Source organism: Dryobates pubescens, chromosome 15, assembly GCF_014839835.1.
Source record: "Dryobates pubescens isolate bDryPub1 chromosome 15, bDryPub1.pri, whole genome shotgun sequence".
NCBI lineage: Eukaryota > Metazoa > Chordata > Aves > Piciformes > Picidae > Dryobates > Dryobates pubescens.
In genome coordinates this window covers 17,466,596-17,493,178 of record NC_071626.1, presented here as the reverse complement: position 1 = coordinate 17,493,178, position 26,583 = coordinate 17,466,596, and the positions used below count along the sequence as shown (strand labels likewise).

Below are 26,583 nucleotides of genomic sequence, written 5' to 3'. Positions count from 1 at the left end.
GAAAAGATGTAAAGCTAGAGAAGATAATTTAAAATACAAATCCTTACCCTGCTGCACAGAGAAGAAGTCAAGTTCTCGCCAGTACAGGAACTGCAGCAAGCTACAACATTATTAACCATGGCCTGAAGTGGTATTATAATTAAACCCAGTTATTTCTACTGGTTTTGCCCAGTGAAGGGATAGAATGAGACATTAAAGTGACATGGAAAAAGATACAAGATGTTCATGTGGGCAAGACTGTACTGAGAGAAATGCAGGAAAAGCAGCTGACATTAACACTAATGATCACGCTCTTTTTGTTCTTCATTTAGTTACATAAAGCTGGCAATTTTTGTGTGCAACCTTTTGGAAGGTTGAAGATGGCTTATCAATCTATGAAGCGTAACTTCAACCTATCAAACTGTTTCAGGGAAATTTATTATGCACACACTGCAGAAGATCAAAGTCCCAATTCAATTTCACTTCAGGACAGACACTAAGGAAATCATTACCTGAACCCTACCTAGACTCTGAGCCAACTTGAAAGCATAAGAAATGCCTCTGCCAAACACACATCACTGCACTTACTTCTCCATTTCACTGAGTCATACATCCATTTAAATGGAAGAAGTATCTAAGAGATCATTGCTATTAAACATTTTTTGTGTGGCAGTTGGAAGGTGTGTCCAACACTGTATTCTTTTCAATGTGCTGATCAGTGTTACATTTGGAAAAGCTCAGGCACTGTACAGACAAGAGAAGGAGTCTGTCACAAAGAAAAAAGCCAGAGATCCTTTCACTAATTTGTGAACTCAAGGCAGCAGAGCTGTCATCTGTGCCTTACAGATAAGAAGGGGATCTGTTGATAAGGATTACTTCTGACGTCTCTCCAACCACTCTTCCTGCTTCTGTAGTTAGATTTTACAGGGAAACATTTTGTCTTCACTTTTGGTAGTTGACAAAGGCATCTTCAAAGAAACCTCTGTGCTAGTGGGAAAAGCAACTGCACATTTACAGCTCCATGATCTTGTATTTGTGAATACTCCAAATACTGAGCTAATGAGATCCCCAAAGCTCTACAGGTTGTACATTCAATAAGGACCTTGTACTGCAAACTGCCATTGTGCAGCTGCCTTCTTCAACACTGAAATGCATACAGACGCTGCTGCATTGTCCTGTGGCACCAAACCTGCAGGCTTCCATACCCACATGGCTGTGTGGGACAATCCATACAGTGGGGGCAGTACCAACATTTTGTCAAATTATGCAGGAAGTTTGCATTTTATCAAGAACAGGTAAAGGACACGTTCAACAGATGCTGGCTCATAAAACCATGTTAACTCCAATCAAATCCCATGGACATACTGACCAAAAGGCTTTTTCAGTCTTCTCAAGTTTCATTTTAAAGCTGAATACTTCAACACTTGCTTTAATTTAAATCACATTATGTACAAAATAATCATAGCCATTTTCTAATAAAAAAAGGATAAAATTTCTGCTTGCCCAGAGAGGTTTTAAAGCCTAGGTTGTGCTCATTAGAGAAAATAGAGGTAAAAAAATCACTTATTTAAAGCCTGGAAGCTGTTAGATGATGTAATTACGAACAGGGAAGAATTCAGACACATAGGTAAGACAAATAAATAAATTGTTTCTTGCCATGAACAAACGTGTCCAGTCAGTTTACAAAGGTATCTCCACTGTAACATATAGTGAATATTATGGATCATAAAGATGAAAGGGTTGGGACTGCTAGAAGAGGGTCTTGATACTTCTACTGTGCTGAATCTCAATCATTCATGCAACAAGTATTTGCAAATTTGATTCTGATGTTAAGCTGAAGGGAAGTGATTTACCACAAGGAAATAAAGGTCAGCAAGGATCACTTAAAAAGCATTAAGAGCTGTTGTGGAAATATAGAGCTACCAGTAAACTGAGAGGTAGAAAGAATTGAGAGTGAGTAACTGGTTTCAGCCATCTAAGAAGTCTGTGATCATTGTATAATCAAAGATATCAAACAATGTGCAAGAACTACAGGAACAGGAAAAAAAAATATCAGATTGATGAAGGTGGAAAGACTTGGACTTTAGGAGAGAGACCAAAGCTCTGGGAAGATCTGAACAGTTGAACAGATATCTAATTATCTTCAGACTAGTGAACCAAGACATCAGACTTCCCTGAGAGTCTAGCAGAGCGGGGAGCTAAACAGTGCTGTTCTGGTATTCTGCTCCTTTCTGTAATTTTGGAAGCTGATTCCAAAGTGGTCTCCTCCATCTCTCTTGGCTCCCAGCTGCCACTCAAGAAAGCCTCAACTCCCAATGTTCACTACTTAGTTTTTAATGTCTCAGGGAAGTGATCCAGGTTCCTAGTCCTCAAAGCAGAGAAACTTCCCTCCCAAATCTTTACAATAGGCATCCCTATGGAAGTGAAGACACACAAGATGGCAATCACCTGAGAAACAATGAACAGTTGCAAATAGAATCAGTAATGAATGATTTATTTGCCCCTTGAATGGGTTTTGGATGTCTGCGGAGAGAAAGCAAAAAGAAAGTGAGCATGCTGGCCTTTCTTTGTGGAAGGAGGAGCTCTGGGATCCATATCTTGCAATAGGCAGAAGCCTCCAGACCCCAGAGCAGCAGGTTGAAAGAGGCCAGCAGCAGTGAAAATATCAGAGCCAAACAGGCTTGTTGGCTGGGCAGGATAATAGGGTTGTTGGAGAGAAAAGTAGCAGCAAATGGTTGAGAAGAGGCTGGGGGAGATAAAGAATCACATACTTCTGTTCAAAAATATTCCAGGGCAGCTCCAGGAGACATAAAGACACACAGGTCACAGGGAGAGGCAGAAGGGAACAACAACAAAAAACCCCAAAAAACAAGCCACCACAGGTTTATGAGAAGCAGAGGTACCAGAAAGAGAAGGTGGGTGGAGAGTCGCAGAAACTTATCCATTTCCCTCCCTCCTATTTTCTGGACAGCATTTTTCTCCTTTTCCCCTTACTTTTCTGCTCCACACAGCAATCAGTCAAGCTGGGAAGAAGAGATTGTCTCTGAACTCAGTGGTGTGTCTTGGAGCAGAGGACTGATAGTAAACAAGTAAACAGTGACAGCTGTGGGGAGCACAAGAGCAAAGCCTGCTCAGTGACAAGGATGACGACTCTTCCAGAGGTAAGGAAATAGGCTTGTTTTGCAGCCTGCTAAGGTATCTCTGTTGAACCCCTCTTCTTTTATTCCCCACGTCACAGCTGCACTGCTTGTTGCCCTAGAGAACTGGAGAAATTGACTTATTGACAGTTTGCATCCAGAAGGGGATCAGAATTGATGATGTAGGATGTAGTGTGAGGACTTAGGGGTTCTTGCCCTTCCTGTTATCCATCCTAATGGTCCTTCTGAGACTGTATGCAGATCTGTTTGAAGCATTGACCAATAGGTAATAATAATCATTGTCGTATGATTATTTGGATCTTTTGCTGTACCTCTATTATTTCCAACAAATTATCTTAAGAAAGCACTTATGCAGAGATGTGCAAATGCTTTTAACCACAAATAACTGGGGGTAACCACAACGTGGTTTTCTGAATGTGAGGATGACACAGTAAGCCTAATTACTCTCCACACAGTGCAGTATCCTTTTCCTGCTTTGAAGTCCTGTATAAATAGCTAGCAAAGTGTTAATTGCATGCTTACAGGCAAACCACACTGAACAGAGCTGTTAGCCCAAGGCTGCTAAAATGTAAAAAAGATTCAAGGGCAAGTAAGAGACAAGTAAGGTTTTCTATGTAACTAAATAACATTGAAATAAAAGGAGTGTGTTTTGTTATGCTGAGAGGCGTTCTGTGTTGTAAGACCTGTGGCTCTACTGCAGTATTCTGGCTGAAGGATTTGCACAAATGTTTTTAGTTTCTCTATCCATCCTTATACTTCTGTGTGATAAAGATCAGGTAATAGGGTGGGTTGGTTTTTTTTTTGCCATGATTATGCTTCAAACTTTTACTAGTCCACAGTACAATTCAGCAAGCTTTGTTTAGCTTCTCCTGTTGGCAGGTACTGAAATATTATTTCTGAAATAGCCTTTGGTGTGCTTGCTTCTGTGCTTGCTGACAAAAGATGAATTTAAGAAAATGTTGAGGGTTTTGGGAGTATTAGCCTGAAAACGTGTCATTGACACTACTGATACGGTAAACGCAATTTGGGGAGCAGCCAAAGTCAGTAATTAATGAATAATCTACTGGAAGAAAAAATAATACCCATGAATTGTCTGGTAAATAGTTACAAAAGATAACTCCGCTTCTCCCTGCATTTGATCCCCTTCTTTTAATTTAATTGATTTTCACCAAAATTGCATGCTTATTCTTCTACAGCAGTACTAAATGAACGAGTCCAGAGAAGGGCAACGGAGATGGTGAGGGGTTTGGAACACAAGCCCTATGGGGAGAGACTGAGGGAGCTGGGGTTGCTTAGCCTGGAGAGGAGGAGACTCAGGGGTGACCTTATTGCTCTCTACAACTACCTGAAGGGAAGTTGTAGACAGGTGGAGGCTGGTCTCTTCTCCCAGGCAGCCAGCACCAGAACAAGAGGACACAGTCTCAGGCTGTGCCAGGGGAGGTTTAGGCTGGATGTTAGGAAGAAGTTCTTCATAGAAAGAGAGATTGGCCATTGGAATGGACTGCCCGGGGATGTGGTGGAGTCACCATCATTGGAGGTGTTCAGGAGGAGACTTGATAGGGTGCTTGGTGCCATGGTTTAGTTGTTTAGGTGGGTTGGATTGGTTGATGGGTTGGACACAATGATCTTGAAGGTCTCTTCCAACCTGATTTATTCTATATTCTATATTCTAAATGCAAGGTAGGGAACTTCAGCCTTCCTGCAGAGGTCGGGAAGAGCTAAGAGAAAGAAGGAGATGGTGAAGGAAAATCAAATCCTTTGGCTGATTTAGTTTCATCAAGTAGTTCTTTCTTTAGTCATACCATTACCTCTCCAGTGCTGCTAGCCTGTGGCAAGCTCACGTTTGAATTGGATGTTTCATGTAGTACATAAATTCAAAATTACTCATTTCATATTTGAGGACAATTAATTAGTAGTCAGCTTTTAATGAAATTGCAGGCATTTGATTCCACTTAGCTACAGGAAAGCCATTTCAATCTGAAATCTCACACATTTTTAGAAGAGAGCATGGAATAACTGCTAGTGCACTGGACACTGCATTCACCTTCAGTTTCATGTGAATATTAATCCTTCTTCTCACCTGCTCATAAGGGAACCCCAGGAGGAAAAACTCCATCAGAGGGTGGAGCCTCTTTATTCTTTTCCAGAGGCTTGTTCAAACTATTCCCTTGTCTCTACATAGAGCATTTTGGCTGAGGCAACCAGGTCTCAGAATTTATCATAAAGTGCTTCTGCTTCATGCAAGTTGAATGATGAATCACAGAATCATCATAGAATCATTGAATGTTTTGTGCCGAAAGGGACATTTAAAGGTCAAACCCCTCTACAGTGAGCAGGGTTATCTTTAATAGGATCGTGTTGCTCAGAGCCTCGTCCAAGCTGGCCTTGAACGTTCCCAGGGATGGGACATCTACCACCTCTCTAGGCAACCTGGGCTACCCTCAGCATAGAAAATTCCTTCTTGTATGTTGTCTGAACCTCTCCTCTTTTCATTTTAAACCACTACCCCTTGAGCTGTCACAAGAGGCCCTGCTAACCAGTCTGTCCTGATCTTCCTCATTGTCCTCCTTTAAGTACTGAAAGGTCTCCCTGGGCTGCCTTCTTCAGGCTGAAAAGCACCAACTGTCTCAGCCTGTCCTCAGTGGCAGAGGGGTTCCAGCCCTTGGATCATTTTGTGGCCTCCTCTTTCCCTGTTCCAAATAGAAGCTGTACTCAGAAGGTATCTAGCATTCTCCACTGACTAAAAAGACACACCTTGATTATGTACACAGCTATATTTAAGTGAGATAAAACTTGTCTATATACAAGATCATCTCTGTGACCTGCACATTACTACAGTTTATATAATAGGGCAAATCTTTTCGTCTATTTGAGCTGGACTAGATAGCTTAAAATGTAGGAGTTACTTATTGAGGAGAGATATGAAATTATTGCTCAGGTTGCTAAACTGTAAGAAGAAAGAACCACCAGTCCCAAACATCCTGTTGTTGCCCTTATGGGCTCAAAAAGGTTTTGATATCTTCAGGAGGCATATGTAAGGTGATTCCATAAACCAGAAGGAGGGCCAGACCTCCTCATGGCAAGCTGGCTATTTGATGCGTAATACATTTCATTGTGCAACAGCTGTATCTGGACAAGACAGGGAAATGAAGATCTGAATGCTCCTGGGAGTACAGACAGCTCGAATCAGATGACCATTGGCATTCTGGCACTAGTCCTGTGAATTATTTTCAGGCAGATTAGGTGGAAGATGGATTATATGACCAGTGCTAATTTTAACATGATTTTTCTTTCTTCCCATTTTCTGTTTGTCTATTTTTCTCTCTTCAGACCTGTGACCAGGAGCTGAGAACAGGTGCAAAGAAAGAACGATGCCTTCAGGGAAAAGGCCTACTTCTGTGCACACTTCTCAGTGCTCTCATTGGCTTTACACTGCTTATCACCTACATCATGATGACTTGTGGTCTAGGTATAATGTGGGATATCCTTTCCCCTGCTCCTCATCCACCCCATTTGTAAGACCCATTTTTCTCCTATCTGCCTCTATTGTGTATTAGGCTTAGCATTTATGTTAAGAGCAGGATTTTGGAGTCTCAAGGAATTGTAACACCAGTGTAAAAAACCTACATGGTAATGCCTCTTCCTTAAGTCATAGCGGAGAGAGATTTCCACACCTATCCTCCTTCTCTGCCTGCCTTGGCCCAGTTTTGTGGAAGAGCATTGTTATATTGTCTTGCCACTCACCATCTTGTCATGCTCCATATGTAGTCCCCTGTAGGAAACTGGAATCTGAGATCTGGAGCTCTTCCTACACCCTTCCATCTCCACATGAATAAGCATAATTTTCTACTGCAGACCAGAGCAGTCACAGTGCAAAAAAGAAAAGTCATAATCTCTTGCTAATAGATGAACTCTGAGAATAGAGCAGGAGTATTCATATGCCTTTCAAATCTGAACAGCTGTCTGCAGAGTGGTCCAAGTTTGTGTATATAGAATGCTCAATACTGAAGGTGCATTGATATTGGTGGATACAGACCAACATTATTGACTCTTCACCTAGCATTTCTCCTTGGCCCATATGAGGTGTTGCAGACCATTCACTACAGAGACCAAGGGAAAACTGTTAGTTTAGATCTTGTTTATTTCCTCTCTGCCTACCTTATTCTTCCATGTCAGCTCTTGCAACCACAGTATGGAAAGTTTTACTTTGATTTACAAGTGGCTTATTTCAGTATATGATTGATCTGATTTGATGTTGATACAAGACAAATGAACCAAAATGAGACCATGTGTCCATTGACAGGCAGCAGCTTAGACCGAGGGAGTTTGAGATCAAACAAAATGTACTGGGAAGTCTTTGTCTTGTTCTAACAAATGTCATTGTGGAGAAATGTTTCCCATACTTGAACTTCTCCAAACATCTCCCTTCATGTTTTCATCTCCTTACTTTCTCTGTGACATGTCCTTCTTTTTCTTCATGTGATGACACCATCAGTTGCTTCTTGTTTGTCATTCTGAGAAGGCAGAAAAATCCAACTGGTGACTGCCTGGACAGTATGAACAGAAGGCAGCGCCTTTGCACTGATCACTTGTTCTTTATGTAAAGAATGTTCCTATGAAGTGCAAAGGCAGTCTTCCTGGGAATTGAAAGGCAGAACACACTTTGTTCCAGACACAGCAAAAATTTACAGGGAATTGAACAATCTGCAAGCAAAGGAATTTGTACAAAATTAAATCTCTCGGGGCAAATGTCCCACAGATAGCTCCTCAGTGGCTTTTGTTTGCAATTGTTCTCACTTTACTCTCACTGCTCAGTTCTCTCCTATTTACTTCCTGCACAGGATCCTGTGATGTCGGGGTGGGTCCTACATTGTTGGTCAGACTCCTGAATTCTAGGAATATATCTGTAGACCCCTGTGAGGATTTCTACAAATATGCCTGTGGCAGCTGGGAAGGCAAAGACTCAACCCGAACCACAGAAGAGTCACTGAATGTGTTTGATGTGTTGTTGGAAGAAAACCAGCTGATCCTGAAAAGGCTTTTAGGTAGGACTAAATGAGTGGCATATTACCTTCAGCATCTGCCTCAGTCAGAGCTGAGAATGCTGGTAACTGAGAGTACACTCATTTCTAACAGGGACTGAGTCCAGTCTCTTCATTCTCCTGTCATTACAGGTATAGATTTATTCTCGAGCATGTCACATTACAATAGCTGCATCTTAAACATTTTAGATCCTCTTGTCAAGTGATGAAAGTCACACTTCAAAATTCTGGCAGCAACTCAAACCATTTTCCTGTTGCCTTGCAAAAGCAGACCCTTCCTGCTGTGCCTGCCTGAGTGTGCAGTCTGGTTACATGCTGCCACATGGAACTGAAGCTTAGGTGCACACTCCCTGCCTGCTGTGGGGCTGTTCCAATGCAAAGATGCTCACATACCTGGCTTCAGGAGTCATGGCACTAGGTCTCTCGCTTTGAGTAGCTGTTGGAAGTATGGCTGCATTTACTGAATTGGTGTCAGTCAAAGTGCAGTATAATATTTTCTCACAACCTTTCTCTGACACTGCCCCAATGGGGTTTTCTTAACTACTTCTATAGCTTTTAATCTTTGGGTTTTTCTCCAGAGGGCCCACAGCTTGGGATAAGAGGCTCAGCCAAGGAGAAAGCAATCCAGTTCTATCGCTCCTGCATGAACACCAGACAGATAGAATCCCAAGGAAGTCAACCACTGAAGGACCTCCTAAATCAGGTGAATATTTGTGTATTTCCTCTCCTTCCAGATGATAAGGAAAGTGTGAAGTTAGTCATATAGTCCTGCATGATGGAATTTTGCTAACATATGTCCCTGGAATAAGCTCATGGTTAACAAAACAACTTCTAAGTGATAAATCTTCTAGCTTTAAATGCTGCTTCAAAATTTGATTTTCTGATGTGAGGTACCTGACTCTTTCCTGATGGCCTTATACATTAGTTATTTCTGTACAAACTCCCAGACTGTGAAGAGGATTCACTTTCAATCTCAGTTCAACAGGATCCAATTTACAGATTAGGGAACATCTTGCAAAACAGGTGGAAATTTTGTGTGAGATTTGATGGTCATCCATTACTCCAGACTTAAAGCAGAAAATGTTTCTCTTTCCATTCTGGGAGACTCCTTTCAGTGCCAGGGAGGGTTGTACATCTTTCTGCCAGCAAAGACTATTTATGCCCTGTTTTCAAGAGGATCTAGACTCCTCTAGCAGAAGGAAGAGTGACTGTAGGCCCATCTGTGAATTGCTGGTTGAGGAGGTGGATCTAGCTGATTGTCTTTCTGGATTTAGAAAAATTAGACCTCCTTCCTCTTCCCTCTTGCCTTTTTTCCTGGACACCATGTTCTGTTGATGATTATAATTCCTTTCCCTGTTGTCATTTTGCAGTTTATTGCTTTGCTTAGGTGCACGATCCTTTTAAAGCCAACAACGTATGTAGCAATCTTTCTGAGTTTCCGTCGCTGCTATTTATTCTGTTGCTTCTCAGTTGTCAAAATGAGTGAGCTAATAGGACTAAAACAAAGCTTTTGCATATATGCATCAAACAAGTGGTTTCTCACCTATTTTCATGCTGTCTCTCTCCCTCTCTAGATTGGTGGATGGAATATCACAGATGCAGGCAAAGCAAAAGATTTTAATGAAACTCTCCAAATTCTCATGGGCAGATACGGTACCTTTCCTTTCTTCAGAGTGTATGTGGGACCCAGTCCTTTTGACCTCAAGACCAATATCATTCAAGTGAGTGAACTAAAGAAAGAATATGGGGAATAAAGAGTCAGTTACACAGCCCATGAGAGCCAGGATTGCTCAAGTTAAACCTATGTTCCTCTCTAGAGAATGTTTTCCTAAATGTCAGTAAGCTTCCTGATTTTTTCACTGTTTCACAGTATCACCAAGGTTGGAAGAGACCTCAAAGATCATCAAGTCCAACCTGTCACCACAAACCTCATGACTAGGCCATGGCACCAGGTGCCACGTCCAATGCCCTCTTGAACCCCTCCAGGGATGGTGACTTCACCTCCCTGGGCAGCACATTCCAGCCCTTATTTCTGGAAATTGAGCAGATGAGGAAGAATAAATTGCATGCTTCCTCTCTTCTCTTCTGTCTGACAGTGCAGATTGTACTTCATTGTGGAAATGTCCATTTCTTTCTGTGTTTAGGGGTGCTACTGGTACAATAACTGACTCAAAGTGTCAGTATTTAACACACACAGAGTCCTGTGAATTTTGCAGCTTCCTGTGGTGGGTTAAGTCTGGTAGGCAGCTAAGCACCACAGAGCTGCTCATTCATTAACTCCTCTGTGAGATGAGGAAGAAGATCAGAAAGGTGGAAGTATGAAAACTCGTGGGTGGAAATAAAAAGACAGTTTAATATTTAGACAAACCAACAAAAAGAAGTGATGCAAAAAAAGGCCCAAATTGCTCACCACCAACCAACCGCTGCCAGTCAGTTCCCAAACAATGGCAGTCCCAGCCAACCTTCTCCACTTTTATGGCTCAGTATGGTGACACACAGTATGGAATATCCCTTTGGTCAGTTGGGGTTTGTTGTCCCCTCCCAACCTTTTGTCCACCCTCAGCTTCCTCACTGGCAAGGCTAAAAGAAACAGAAAAGGCTTTGACTGTGCAAGCATTGCTCAGCAGCAGCTTAAAAAGCCCAGGGTTATCAACACTGTCCTAGTCACAAGTCCAAAACACAGCCCCACACAAGCTACTATGGAAAAGATTTAACTCTTGTCCCAGCCAAAACCAGTGCGTTGTGTCAAAATATGTCATGATGTGATTTACATTTGAATATCAGTCTCTGCAGATTTGCAATGAGCTTGCAAATGAGCTTCAGATCCCCCCAAACTGCTTAGTATGCCTTCTCCAGAAGTAAAATGCAATCTAAATGCTGTGACACTGGAAGTAAGGCTGCCTGTTCAGCACACCCTCACATTTCCAGTGCAGCAGTGCAGCAATGTGTTTCTCCTGTTTGCAGATTGACCATCCTGAGTTCGAGATGCCACATGAGAGTAAACTCAAAGAGACCAATTATCTTGAGGTAACATATCAGAGGCTGAAGAAAGGTAAAAATAGCTCCTCGGTGTAGGGCTCTCCTGGTTCAGAGTGGTCTGTTTCCATGGGTTACGGTTAGTGACCTCTGAAAATGTCTACAGAAGGAACACTCTACAGAACCCTCTGCTTTCCCAGAAAGACAGTTTGTAAAATGTAACCAATTTAGATGCCAAGTTTTAAACCTCTAGTGTTATCATTTTCCTTTGGATTTGCTACGTAATACGAACCTGGGTCTTCCTTCAGGTGTTACCTGGAGTGAATGCTTAAAAAGAATTGCTCTGGTCCAAAGGAAGACTTCATTACATAAAATCTGTGTATTTAGGGGAGGAATAGCTAATATTTTAAAAGTTATTTTAAAATGTTTTAACCCCAGCCAGGGAAACACACTCTTTGACCTGCAACGACATTCATTTCATCACAGCTCTGTCATTTTTCTGGACTTTGTTAAAACCTGAGCAGTTTCTCAGAAGAGAATTCAAAGAATTTAGAAGCCTGTCTACAAATTCCTTTGATACTTCATTAGCATGGAAGCAAGCTGGCATTTTCTCTCCATCAAAAATACTGGCTCATTACATTACATTAGATCTCTCTCCTTTGACTCTAGAGACAGCAGGTTTACGTCTCTGAAACGATTATGTTATGTAATGTAATTTAATGTTAGCTGAGACAGAAAGGACCCTCTGAGAATTCTGCTTTCTTCACTGAGGGAGGAGCTCTACTTGGCCAACTGTATTCCACGTGAAAGCAGAGTGATTGAAGCTTACATGGTCAAGCTGTGTGACTGGGCAGGTGGTTGAATGGATGGAATGACTGATTTTCTCCTACTGGTCATGTTCTCTGTATTGCAGGTTCTCCGTGTGTATCTCTCATATCTGAACAAACTCGGGATCCTACTTGGAAGGCCACAGGATGGTCCCCCTGATATCTTTTCCCTTCTCTTGTCCTTCATCTCTAACCTCCAGCAAGCTATTACCCCACTGCAGGAAAGACAAGAGAGGGGGATGCTCTTCTTTCTCACTACCATTAGGGAGATACAGGTACCTATGCCTTAGAACCCGAGCAGCACAATTACTTGTGACATTCACACTCTGAGGAACCAGACCAAAAGACACACAAACACTCTGTTTAGATGTCATTCCTTTGCAACTTGCACTTGGGAGGCTATTGAGCTTTAAATAACCTATGAACTTACAGTCTCCTATTGACAGCAGTTGGATTATACAAGCTCAGAACTCTCTCTCCCCTCCCCAGTGCTAATTCAATTTTTTAAAAAAGGAGTAATTTCTCTTCTTGTGCTATAATCAATACCCACATCATAGAATAGAATAGAATAGAACAGGTTGGAAGAGACCTTTGAGATCATCGTGTCCAACCCATCATCCAACACCACCTAATCAACTAAACCATGCAACCAAGCACCCTATCAAGTCTCCTCCTAAACACCTCCAGTGATGGTGACTCCACCACCTCCCCGGGCAGCCCATTCCAATGGGCAATCACTCTCTCTGTGTAGAATTTCTTCCTAACATCCAGTCTGAACCTCCCCTGGTGCAGCTTGAGACTGTGTCCTCTTGTTCTGGTGCTGGTTGCCTGGGATAAGAGACCAGCCCCTGCCTGTCTACAACCTCCCTTCAGGTAGTTGTAGAAAGCAATAAGGTCTCCCCTGAGCCTCCTCTTCTCCAGGCCAAGCAACCCCAGCTCCCTCAGTCTCTCCTCACAGGGCTTGTGTTCCAAACCCCTCACCAAATTTGTTGCCCTTCTCTGGACACCTTCCAGCAAGTCAACCTCCTTCCTAAACTGAGGGGCCCAGAACTGGACACAGTACTCAAGGTGTGGCCTAACCAGTGCAGTGTACAGGGGCACAATGATCTCCCTGCTCTTGCTAGCCACACTGTTCCTGATACAGGCCAGGAATATAGGAACACTTTAACTTGGGAAAAGTATTAGTGAGACTATCCCAGTTTCCCTATTATCTCTTGTCAGTCATTTTGGATTCATAGTTCAGCTTGTAAGCTTTGTTTTACTTCTAGGAAAAAGCACCTGCTATTGACTGGCTGTCATGTCTCCAGGCTGTCTTCCATCCTGTACCAATCAACCTCTCCCAGCCAATTGCAGTGCATGACATGGATTACTTAAGAGGCATGTCACAGGTCATCCAACAATGGCACAAGGGAAGGTAGGAGTCACTATTCCTCAGAGTCTGTGCTTGGTTGTGTGGTTTAGTTGATTGGGTGGTGTTGGATGATAGGGTGGACATGATGATCTCGAAGGTCTCTTCTGACCTGGTCTATTCTATTCTATTCTATTCTATTCTATTCTATTCTATTCTATTCTATTCTATTCTATTCTATTCTATTCTATTCTATTCTATTCACATTTGTAGTTGTTCATGGCTCAAGAAATACTAACTTAAAATGTCATAAATTAAAGAAGTCTGCTGAATCCAAAGCTTAACATTTGCAAGGTTGCTGTGGCTCTATGCTGATGTGTTCAGTTTTAGCAAATATTCCCAAGAGGCTTGCACATGCACACACTGTGTGTGTACACAGGTATTAATAGATCTAGATCTGTATCTGTATCTATCACTATATGTGTCACCCAGGCCAACAGAGGTGGAATACAATGCACTTACTGGCACCCATAGCACTCATACAAATATGAAAATCTCAGACAGCCTGATCCTAACACACCTCTCCATCTGGAGAGGGATGGTTTCTACTGCTGAACTACGTACATATACATACTCAGTGTATATTCAGTCTGTCCAGAAGCTGGCCCAAGATCCCTTGCTGTCTGCAACTGCTGGCACTTGTATATATGAGCCCCTGAGTCTTGTAGCCTTACTTTGGTTGCTGGTACTCTGATCTCTTCCTGTGGCAAACACTTGTATGCAAGAAGATGTCTCCAGTAGTTGGTTCAAACTTCTAGGCTCTCCAATAACAAACTCTCAGACTCCTGCTGACTTCAGTGGCTAGCTTGAGTCAAAATCTTCAGCAGTCAACTCTCAGGCTTCTTGTCTCTCCAGTATCTAATCCCATGCCCCCACACAGAGAGCAGAACATAATGTAAGAACACTATTTAACAAGACAGGACAGATTCTTATGACCATATGCAGGGCTCAATCAGACTGATGTCCTAGCAAGCCTGAAGGTTAGGCTCAACTGTTCCCCCTTTGCACATTTCCTCTCTGTCTTCCTATGCATGATCCTCCCAATTCAGCATGATTTTTCTGTTTCCCTGCCTTTGTTCTTTCTCATAAACACTCCATTAGCCTGGCAGAATCCCACAGAGCACTCAAATTATTCTATAAGAAGTTTCACCCAGTCCTAAAAATGCTTCCCATAGAGAAACCTGTGCCCCAGCCTGCAGTTACTCCTTGAGCCTTGGCGTTCTGGGGACAGAGTTTCTTTGGCTGAGCCATGGCAAAATCACTCTGCTTTGCTAGCCTGAAGTGTAGCTCATTCAGAAGGCTTTGTTGTCACCGTTCATGTTACTGAGATTCCTCTGCCTTAAATAGTGCTTCTGACATTTGCTATGCCTCTCTGTTCACAGTGACCAGGCTTCAATCTCCAGTCTTAAAATGTCATTTTCCCACAGGGTCCTTCACATTTATATGATTGTTTGTCTGATTGGGAATCTTTCCCCAGCCCTTGACAGTCGATTCCAAGATGCACGCCTGGAGCTGTCTAAGATTCTTTATGGAAAAATGGGATCTAGAATGGTGAGTTAGCCTTTAGGCATCTTCTTCAGCCTCCCCAGCAGCTGCACATCCTAGGACATGTTTTTTCGGTATGTTCCTTTGATGCCTTGTCCAGATGGAGTTTCTTGGATCTGGAGAGGAAAACTACTCTCACTGGGTCATGAAATGCTTGTTATTTCTTGAAGCAGTGTGGGAGCTGACATGACCACCAAAACTTTACAGAGCAAAGTGCACTGCCTCGTAGAGAAGGGACCAGTGAAAGGATGGTCACCTTTCTTCTATGTATTTGTTTCAGCTAGCATAGGAATATTCATCTTGTGTGAAAGTAAGTGGAGTAAACAGTAAAGCAATCAATGTTTGTTTTGATTCAAGTTTTCTGAAGTAGCTAAACAGAGGTACATCACTTCCCCTGGCTGCGGCCCCTTTTAGACAGCAGTGTTTATGTTGCTGTGTTTATGTATCCTTTTCCTGTCTGCTTGTCTCTTTGTCCTTACTCTCGCACCTGTTTCTTTCTCTGTTTACAGATCCCTGCTGAGCGGTGGAGGAAGTGCTTGACTGACACCAGCTCTTTCTTTGAACCAGTTCTAGGGCACATGATTGTGCAAGAAATTTTCCCTCAGCAGACCAAGAAACTTGTAGGTATTCATCGTCTTAACCCCAAGCATAGCTTGACTTCAACTCTTTCTTTTTTTGACATGTCAGCTTAAGACTGCACCAGAGCAGGAAAATCAAGTGTAGGTTTTACATCTTTTCACATAATTCCGTTCTTATATACTTTGGCTCCTTTTGGGAGGAAGATGTCAGAACAAGATGTTGCTGTCATTGCCAGAATAATCGATACTGTCTACAAGTACCTGAAGGGAGGTTGTAGACAGGTAGAGGTTGGTCTCTTATCCCAGGCAACCAGCACCAGAACAAGAGGACACAGTCTCAAGCTGTGCCAGGGGATGTTTAGGCTGGAGGTTAGGAAGAAATTCTACACAGAGAGAGTGATTGCCCATTGGAATAGACTGCCCAGGGAGGTGGTGGGATCACCATCATTGGAGGTGTTTAGGAGGAGACTTGATAGGGTGCTTGGTTGCATGGTTTAGTTGATTAGGTGGTGTTGGATGATAGGTTGGACACGATGATCTCGAAGGTCTCTTCCAACCTGTTCTGTTCTGTTCTGTTCTATTCTATTCTAAAATACCAGTTACTGTCTTTACCTCAACTCTTAGCAAAGTCAAGTGTGCAGTACCAATATTTATGACAGGTGTACAAATGCAAGCAATCTTAGTGTGCTTTCTGGAATGACAGCTGGCATTAGCAGTACTCATCACCAATCTCACATATTTGAGTAAGAATTTCAATTGCAAAGCCATTAATCCATCATATGAGCAGCTTTGCAGAAATAAATCAATGCCAAAACATACTGAGTGGATCCACAATAAAAGAAGCACCTTACTGCAGTGTGGAAAAGATTTTTTTCCCCTGTGATTATCAGAGTTCCTTTTTCTTTTGAGGGAAGTTAGTATAGGCACTGCATTAGCAGAGTCTGCAATATATGAAGTGGCAAGAGTAAATAACCCCAAGAAAAGATAATGGGCAAATTAAGATTATCTGCAGTGAAGCACAAAGCTGAATGACCCAAACATGGTTTTGTGAAGGAGTGACTTAGAGTGCCATAACTTTGGGAAGGAAGACACCAGCACAAAATAGTCATGGATACTGAATTTTTGTTTCACTCAAGAAGTGGGGCAATCAATCACTTGATACATTCCTATTCCAACAGGGATTGAATGAAAAAGAATTGTTTCCTTCTCAGTTATTGTGAGAAGTAAGATGAAAAGGTGTGGGAGAAAATGGTGAGCACTGTGAGGAACCACTGAATAACTAAATTTCTCCCTAATAAATAATTCTGTAGGAAAATGATAGCTAAGCCTAAATGATATTTTTCTGCAGTTCTGACCATGCCTTCTTTTCTGAATTACAGGCTGAGCAGATGTTCTCTGAGATCCAAGATGCCCTCTGTAGCCGACTGGATCAGTTGGAGTGGATGGATGAACAGACTCGCCAACAGGCTAAAGGCTTGGTGCGTGCAGAAGGCAGAAGTTACTGAGGCCTTTCTTTCTCTGCAGCCTCTGGAGAAGGAATGAAAGGGGCCTGCACCTTCACATATTCCTACCTGCTTCTACAGGCACACAATCTTAAATGGATTTCTTAGAAACAATGAAAATTGTAGGTGGATTTATGAGTGCCTTTAATACAGGTGATCACACATTGGTATGTAGACATAGAGAGTCTCAGTGGTTGTCCACAGGTACTCTGAATTGTGTTGAGGTATACCTAGAGAGGTTAAAAGCTGTAAAGCTGAATGCCAGAGAACAATGCCATGAAGATAAAAGAGTAGAACAACATCATGAAGATAAGAGTAGACCATTAGGCCTCAGGTCATTGAATTAAGAGAGCAGAGTAGCAAGAGAAGATGTCTTGTTAGAACAAAGTAGCTGTCATTTTGAAGGGCTGATTCACAGATCACATTTGAGCTGTTCAGAACCAGAGTTTAAAAAGGACCTCCAGAATGTAAAGACTCTAATTTATCACATTTCTGCTTGTTTATTTTTATTCCAGGTTTCCACACTGCAAGTGGAGATTGGCTATCCAGCTCACATACTGCAGACTGCCAGAGTGAACCAGGAATATCAGAATGTGAGCTCGATAATGTAAACATGCCTGCCTCATTATTGCACTTTACCTGCACAAACTGCTGTGCAGCCTGCTGCTCAAAGAGGCTCTGACTTCTGGAGCAATGCTTATTTCCTGCTGTTCATTTTCTGAGAATGGATGGCTCCAGAGAGCATTTATCTGTTGCTTTTACATTGTTGCCTATGCTGTCTTCTGTTTAGAGTGCCTAGGCTTAGAGAGATTGCTGATGACCTGCTTGTATTTTCTGTTTGGCCTGCAAATAACTTTCCTGTCATATCTTGAATTAAAGATCTTCAGAAGTGGGGGAGAAAACCCCACAAGTATTCCATTGTTTTGGCTTTTGTTGAACCCTTTTTTGACCTGTGAGATTTTTCTCATACTCTCCAATTCATTCCTCTCTCATGCCCTGAGACAGTCTCATTGCCTGTTTCCTCCCCCAGCTGGAGATAAATGAAGATGCTTTTTTCCTCAATGTGGTGGCTTGCTTGAGAGTACTGAGGGAAAATTTGTACATGAAACTCCTTCAGCATCAGTCACAGGATGAGTAAGTGTCAGAATCACATATTCATGGACTAACTGAGGTTGGAAGGGACCTGTGGAGATAACCTAGTCCAACCATCTTGCTAAAGGCAGGATCAGCTATAGCAGGTCACTCAGGACTGTGCCCAGTTTTATGTCTCTATCTGTCTTTTCCTGGGGAAAAAGAGGGAGGGCAGGCAAGGACAGGAGGCTGAACTGGACACAAAACTTCCAGGTGTGCTTTTACCAGTACTGAAGAGAGGGGCATAATAGCCACTCTTGATCTGCCAGTGGCACTTCTCCCAACACAAGATATTCTTGTCTTTTGCTACAAGGCTGCATTGCTGCATCCTGATCAAAAAAAGCCTTGAATCTGTCAGCCTGTCTTGTACTCACAGAATCACAGAATCATTTCAGTTGTAAAAGACCTTTAAGATCATTGAGTTCAACCATTGTCTAACTCTATCAAGTCCAGTGGTAGCTCCTCCAGACCCTTCACCAGCTCAAGTGTTTCTTGTTGCCTGGGTCCCAAAAATGAACACAGCCTGAGCTCATGCTACCAAAACACCTCACCTTTGCAGAGGGAGCCCCAGACACCCTGTGAACCCTTGTATAAAGAGGATAGCTGCTTCTCCAGGACTCTGCAGCAAAGCAAATGACAAAGCACTGTGATGATGTGAATGCTAGCAGGGTCACCTCAGAGGCAGAGCACAGGATGCTTCAGAGGCTGGAAGTACTAACAGATGTACTTGGGACCTTACTCTGCCTGAAGAGTATTCTGTGCAGGCCTTCACAGGAGATTACTAATGCTAACTTACTAGACAGCGGAGTTGTGAAGGTGAATCTCTTGATGTGTACGAAAGCTGAGTTGCTCTGACCACCTGTCAACAAGTGAATGTTCATTTCAAAGAGCTTTATCTGGAGATAATGTGAATTTCATCACTAGGTGCTGCTGTTATCAATAGTTGTGCTGAGCAGACCCTTGTGCAAGCCCAGTGGAGGAAAGGAGCAAGGTATGAGACAAGGAGTTACTACATTCCCTCATTGCTCTTTTTCTGCTTCTAGCTGGCAAGTGTCCCCCTGGAGTGTGCATTCCTACTACTCAACAGGGCACCACATGGTGGTCTTCCCTGCTGGAATGTTCCGCAGCCCTTTTTTCCATGTGGAGTTTCCCAGGTATGGAGTATCTGCAAAAGTAGAATCTGAATGTAAGCTGTTGGATGCACTATATTTAACTTCTTTCTTACTGCATCTCAGAAAATCATGGTAAAGGGGAGGGAAAAAGCTTCTCAAGGCAAAGAGGTGTGAATTTTGAATAGAAAAAGAAAGTGCTTCCCGTGGCATGGGCTGCCACCACATTCTTTCTCTCTGAAAAAGTGTTTACAGCTTCTCATTCTTTTTGTGCTCAGTGCCAGTTTTTCTCACTGTCATCCTAGTTGAATGGCCTGATAAGTCAAACCTTGTCAGCTCTTTGTGAACTGGCACAATTGCATTTTTCACAGACCATGCTCCAAAGTTTAAATTTGACTGAGAAAAGCCAATGACTGTGAGGCGAAAGTTTAAAATAAGTCAGCAAAGCAGTGCAAGTATCAGAGAACCACAGAATGGTTTGGGTTGGAAGGGATCTTGGGAGATACCCACTCCAAATGCCCTGCCATGCGTAGCAACATCTTTCCCTACATTGGGTCTCTCAAAGCCCATCCAACTTGACCACTTCCAATGATGAGGCACCCACAGCTTCTCTTGGGCAACAATCGTAAGTTACTAGCTACAGAGCTTCTGAAAGAGCAGTTCTAAAAGATGAGCTGCTCTGTTCTTGTTACCTCCTAGTGAGTTTCCTGTGATGTAATGATGATCTACTACCATCATTTCATGCCTCAGCAGCAATAATCAGTGCGTGTAATGAAATCATGAGCCCATAATTTCATAATATGGAAAGGCATGGTGAATGTACTCTAGTGTGACTAGTTGTAAATTAATGGCATCATAGAAATTCTGACTGGGAAGGACTGCTGGAGTGCTTTAGGACAACCTCTTGCTTGTAGAGAAATGCTGGGCCAGGGTGACTGCAGCCAAACCTTCAGGATTTTACTCTGTCTTGCCAGTTTTATTTATCACTTCTCACTAGAGAGCTGTTGCAAGATTAAATCTCCAGCCATCCTGCTCTTGCAGCATTCAAGCAGCAGTGGGTAAATAGGGCCATTTCTCAACAACAGTCCATGTCAGTAGAGTTAATAAGGAGAGACTCTTCATTATTTTGATGGTTATGAGCTGGGAACACTTCAGTGCAAGCCTGTAGTATACTGCTAAGCATCGGTTGGAGTAATTTACACTTGGATTTGCATTTTTACAGTGTACCACATCAGCAGCATACACAATAAATAGAAGGTGTTCCTGTGCCCTCAGAATAGAATGCTCCTGTGCAGACCACAGCTGTGCTCAGTGGCTATGAAGAATGTTTACCTGCCCTTTTTTGTTGTTGTTGTTTGTTTTCAAACCCACTCTTTAATGTTTATTTTTCAGTGCTGTGAACTTTGGAGCCATTGGGGTCTTCATGGCACATGAACTTCTACATGCATTCTATCATTATGGTGGGTACCAGCTCCGGTGTCTTCCTTTCATGCTTCTAGGCCCTCATGGATAATTTTTTTCAGGGGATCTTAAATTTTGGTCCCTATTTCAGGGGTTCCTCTATCAGGAAGGTAGATGAAGTTAAGGAAAACCCATTCCAGGCCATTCTCACTAAGAAAAGTCTATGTTCACTGTGAGGTGAATGCCTGAAGTACCTTTGCTTCCTAGAACCCTTTTTTTTTTCTCCACAGTGCTGCCTGGGGGCTGTTCTACATGCAACAGGAGTGCACTACAGAGCTCAATAGACTGCTTGGTTGAACAGTATGAAAGCTTTGACATCAAGGTCAATGGTACTTTTACACTCTTGGAGAACACAGCTGACACTGGAGGGCTCACCATTGCTTACCAGGTATTGTGGTCTGCTTGCTCTTCTGCTCTCAGTCTCACCACACAACTCAACTGCCATGTCACAAGATTGCTCAGCTGCTCCAGATCTGGATTTCTTGCACACCTGTGCCAGAGTATCATGTACCCTGCATGTTGTCTGCTATTCCTGACAAAGCATCTGCTATTCCCCACAAAGCTCTATTCATAATCTCATTACTTCCTTGTAAGACCACTTCTCACCTTCACCATCTCTGGGGTGGGGCTTTCTTCCCCATTTATGTTCTGCACACCAAAGCATGTTATTATTTATATCTTTATGTTATACCTGAGGAACTAAGCTGAGACAGGAACCAGAATTCTGTGCAGTGATCAGATGATGCCATAATGATGTTCTCAGCAATACTTTGGAGAGGAAGTTTGCATTTTCTGATGCAGGTCAGCATTTCCGACGCAGTTCAGTTTAATTAGTACAGTGCCCTAAGGTGTCTAGGTCTCAGGTGGTATTTGTTATATTCTTACACAAAGAATGCTGGGAGGTAATCTTTTGATTTTTAGTCAAATACTTGTGAGTTTCTTTGAAAGTGAGATTCATTTTTTCACAGTGTAGTCACCACACCTCTGTTATGAGGATGGGGACTGTCAGAAATGGGATGCAAAAGGGTTACGTTGTGGTTCTCCCATCTTAGAGTCATTATGGGCATGGCCAGCAGCAGGGAGCCTCAGGGTGAGGAGAGATACAAACTTGCTCATTTACTAAATATGTATTAGATTTATGTATTTTTATCAACAAAAAATGTGGGTTTGGGACTTCATCTGGAGGAAGAGTTATTATTAATCAATCTCCTCTCTCCACAGGCTTATAAGAATTGGATGAAAAAGTACAAAGAAGAGAAGAATTTACCCAGGATTGGACTTTCTTCTGACCAGCTTTTCTACCTCAGTTTTGCTCACGTAATGAATTCTAAGCTAGCCACGTGTCTCTCTTACTCTCCATTGTCTTCTACATTATCACATACTGTCTTTTTCAATGTTCAATCACTTTTCTCCCTGTTCACAGAACTGGGAATGGCTGTTTCTGGGAGATGGAGAATCTTCTTTAGAAAGCTAAACTTCACCAATAGGGCCCCTAACCTGTTACAGGTCTCAGAGCTAACTTAGGGCTTGTCTGCAATTATATCTTTTACAAAACTCTGAAATCTACCAAAATTAAGTTGTAGCAGACAAGCTGTGCCAGAGAAAGCATGCTTCATTCCTGGCTTCTGGGTGCTTTTTGCTTTTGGGAGCAATCTTAACACATGGAAAGTAGAATTTGACTGGGAAAGGCATGCATCTCTTCAGCTGTGTCTCTGTCATGGTGAATAGCCAGATGTCATGTCATTCTAGGTGACTGATAGTGAAAGAAAGAACTAGAAGAACATCTCCACATTGTTTGCAATTTCTCTGGGAACCTGGTTTAAGGATTTGTGCAAAGTTGTGCACTGTAGTGCAGCTGAGTTTCTCAGGCCAGATCATTGGGTTTCTCTCCCCAGAAGTCACACCTTTACGAGCCCCTGTAACTGTGCTAAGGGAAAAAATTGTGCATGTGTCAACATTAGCTCAGAGCAACCTGTAGAAAAGCCGTTCTGGAATCACAAATTGCTGGGTCTTGGTGGCAAGATTTGCATTTCAGAGGCTATCTGGCAGTTACTGCATCGTTTGTCAATGAATAAAGGCTTAACTAACAGGGCTGAAGACTTAGATTGCCAGTGCAACACCAGTAAAGTCACTTAACCTTCCCCCCATCTCTCAAGCAGCGATGGGATGCTGTGTCAGTGCTCCCCTTTCTTGATGAGAACTCATTACTTTTGCTTAAGAAGCTGAATCTAGATACTGAGACTACAGCTGTATTATTTTAAATTAAGTTCAAGATGCATGAGCTTTAAATTCCAAGGTGATCTAAATTCCTTGTCTTTTGAACTACACAGTATAGGAAAAGAGAAGTTGGCTTGTCAAATAAGAACATTGGGAAAGGGAAAAGAGTAGAAAATTAAGGTAGTGAAGAGAAAGAGCTGAACATTGTTGGCACCCATGCCATGCTTTCTCTGTTACTCCAGCAGCTTCAGTCACATGTGCAGAGGTATGATTTGCCTTAAGTCTGTTCATATGAGGACTTCCAGCCAAAATGACTTTTCTGTTTTGATTCCTTTCAGGCAATGTGTGGACACCTGGATCCTGAGAAACTACAGTCCTCCCTGAACACGGATCTGCACAGTCCCCTGCCACTTCGTGTCTGTGGGCCTATCAGCAATAGCCAGGATTTTGCCAAGCACTTCCACTGTCTCAGTGGAACCCCAATGAACCCAGACAAGAAGTGTCACATCTGGTAACCTACAAGGAAAGGGATGAAGAGAGATATGATCCCAGGGAGAGGAAGGCTTGAGCAATGAAAGTATGACCATCTTCTCAGCACCCTTAGGGTGCTCTTTTCCACTCTTCTACCTTCCTTTTTCTTGTTATTTGTTTCTCAGCAGTTGATGGCAGCAAAATTCTTGAAGTGAGCTCTTAAGGGAAGAGGGTCTCCTCCTGCTGCTCTCACCACTCTGTCTCAGGTGTGACAGCTCTAGAGATGAGCAAGTCCCAGGGCAGAAAGACGACTAGCCAGTGTCTAGCAGACCACAGCTCCTGAGGAGCTGTAAACAGGACTGTTACATTATTAGTGTCTCTGTTCAGGGCACTGCTCTGTCTACTCCAGCAGCCTTGTAGTCATGTTGCATGGACAGGGCAATAAGCTGGGGCTCTAAGACTTGTTCATAGAAGATTGGCTCTTAGGGAAGCTCTATGTAGATTTGAAGGTATGGTAGAGAGTGGAGTATGGGGCAGTCACCAGGGTTTCTGCAAGTTTCTGAAGACTGAGCAATTAGAATTCCAAGAACTTCTTTGGATCCTGAACCTGATTCACTTATCCCAAAAGATAAGATTATCTCTCCTCTCTGTTTGTAAACACTTAGCATTCAGAGGACTAAAGCTGCTGTAGGATTTTACTTTCTACTTGAAACTGAATTTTAGGTATGAATTTACTTTAGAGGAAAACAAGAGTAAGTAGTAATACATTTTAGGGTAGCAAGGGAAGTGCTTAAAGCACATTCTCGAGAGCAAGCTAGTAACTACATCAATTTCCAGTTCTGATAATTAGAAAACTTATACTAATGCTCTAAGATTTACCAAAGTTAATAAGTGTACAACATACTCCTACCTTCTGCATACACTTCAAACTGTTCTTGATTGTGGGAGTGTTTGGATTTTCCATACTATATTGGCTTACCTGGAGGTCGTTTGTGGAATAGATGATGACAAGTGGAAATATCTCTTATCAATATAAGCATTGTAAAATTGTGTCAACCCACAAGACTGTGTTACTCCTTCCCAAGTACTGCCCAGCACAGTATTTTCCACGAACAGACTGCTGGGTGATTTAATTTTAATTACTTAACTATAATATTAATAAAATGTTTACCTCAGAGAAAAAAGAATCCTTTGATTGAAAACTCTTTCTGACCAGGGCTGTTCGTTTGTTCTGTGTCTGTACTGAGTGTCACAAGTCAAAAATAACAATACCTCAAGATAATTTACTTACCCATCATTAAAGAAAACAAAGGCAAAACCCCAAACAAACCAATTTTTGAATGGTGTTTGGTCTTATCTCCACCATTTAACCAGGGTATACTATTGCTTGACTTCTTTAAGCACCTTTGTCCTGGAAGCATGTCCAAGCTGGTTTTGATTTAGATGCTGATACCAACTGTCATTGTACCACACTTTCTGTTTAATGCAGAAGTTATCTCAGTGTACTCAGACTACTTAGCTTCTTCATGTAGAAAAAGCAACATCCATTGAGAGCCTGCATTTTGGGGAGTCTTTAACCTTTCTTGTGTCTACCTTGTTAAGTGTATGGGAAGAGGACTTCCTGGCTTTCTTGTTCTTACAATGTATGATGAATGTATTAATGTTCTGTTTAAAAGAGAGGGTCAGCCTCGGCATTGGTGACCTGAGTCTGTTCTTATTTACTACGATGTTTTTACACAGAGAAGATACAGGAAGTTCAAGAGGGGCAAGGCATGGCTTAGAAAGATACTGCATGTGTCTTGGACTGACAATTTATTGTGTTTCTCAAGAAAAGAAAGGAACATTCTCAATATGTGCACAGGATCCCTGCTCTTGTCCTCAGTTGCAACTTTCCTGGGATGTAGTTGGTGAAGAGAAGCCATGCTGCCTAGTAAGTGACCATGAAATGCAGGTAGATGTTGAAATTACCCTGACCATAAAAAGGATTTAATGCTTCACACATAAAATAAAAGCAGAATGCTGCCAGTGTTCAGGGAAAGAGCCAAACCCAGTGGCAGGTCCTTCTGTGCTGAATTGCTCAGGTTCTGAGAGTCGTCGTGCTGGACCATGTTGATCGTCTCCCTTCCTTCCCCTGACGACAAGGCCACAAATCTTTCCTCTTTTTGCTCCCAGCCTGTAACCAGGGGTGAGTAGGGACAATGTCAGCTTTTTGCTTGTCCTCCTCTTTCATACTTCTATCCTTCTCACCTCTGCTTCCCTCCTTTTCTCTCCCTGCTTTCTAACCTTTCAGCTCTATTTCACTCTTACTGTGTCCATTTTCTCCTTCACAGCAAGCAGCTTTTCGTATGTACCCCTTTTCACTTTGTTTCCCTTGTCTCTTTCATGCTTCTAATCCTCCTCATTCAGCATTCTTCTGTGCTCACCCTCCTCATAGCATCCTCCTAATTCCCAAGTGTTGATAGGTGTGGATATGAGTGTGCAAACCTGGCCTAATCTTTTCTCCCTTTACCATGCTGAATGCAATGGCAGCAGGGTGGTAAGTGGTCATCCAGGAAGAGGAGACCATGAGTATTGCTGTTTTACAAGGTGAACCGAGGTGTGTAGAAGCCAGGCACCACTTTTGTCTCTGTAAAGCTGAGCCAAATTTCTGTGTCCCCACCTTCCTACCTTTATTTGCTCTCCAGGCCTCCTCTTTCTCATCCTTTTATTTCAACCCATCCTCTCACCTGCATCTGGACTGTGTCCCTCTTGCTGGCTTTTCAGTAGCACGAAGGCATTAGAGGAGATTGGGCAGTAAACAACCAGGAGCAGAGCCAGACAGATGGTAAATTCCAGGGAAACCATCAGGGTTGGATTGCCCCCTCTTCAATTCTCCTGCCCAGCACAAGACACTTCTGGTCCTCACCCCTCTTCAGTGAGTAGAACTGGGGTTTCCCTAGAAGCAGGCACTTACTCAGGGCACATTGTGACTTCACCGGGCTGGTCTGACATAGAAGTGTCATATGCTGTTAGGCAGGAACACCATGGACTTGGTGTCATGTGTGTCACACACCTTACGAGCAGTCCTCACAAGTAACTAACTGAAACTGGCCAAAAAATGTTTTGTAAGGTTGGTGCAAGTGGAAGAGAAAAGTAAGACCTTGCCCACTTCAATACTTACCCAGTCATTAACATTTTGT

At 42.6% G+C, this 26,583-nt stretch overlaps 1 protein-coding gene across 1 annotated transcript; it reads left to right on the top strand.

Annotated features, from left to right (window-relative positions):
- The first annotated feature begins 2,999 nt into the window (after window positions 1-2,999).
- On the top strand, window positions 3,000-23,522 carry KEL (Kell metallo-endopeptidase (Kell blood group)). Its single transcript, XM_009899632.2, has 18 exons — window positions 3,000-3,140; window positions 6,468-6,606; window positions 7,979-8,182; window positions 8,758-8,882; window positions 9,754-9,900; window positions 11,144-11,206; window positions 12,069-12,257; window positions 13,251-13,396; window positions 14,818-14,941; window positions 15,445-15,555; window positions 16,893-16,991; window positions 17,531-17,608; window positions 18,046-18,149; window positions 19,190-19,300; window positions 20,648-20,715; window positions 20,947-21,104; window positions 21,938-22,033; window positions 23,272-23,522. The coding sequence occupies exons 1-18, from the start codon at window positions 3,123-3,125 to the stop codon at window positions 23,446-23,448; spliced, it is 2,157 nt and encodes a 718-aa protein (XP_009897934.1). The 5' UTR covers window positions 3,000-3,122; the 3' UTR covers window positions 23,449-23,522.
- Window positions 23,523-26,583: the final 3,061 nt, after the last annotated feature.

Coding starts and splice junctions, on each gene's coding strand:
- KEL (XM_009899632.2), top strand. Junction 13,397..14,817: donor CAACAATGGCACAAGGGAAG/GTAGGAGTCACT, acceptor ATTTTCCCACAG/GGTCCTTCACATTTATATGA. Junction 16,992..17,530: donor GCCAACAGGCTAAAGGCTTG/GTGCGTGCAGAA, acceptor TTTTTATTCCAG/GTTTCCACACTGCAAGTGGA.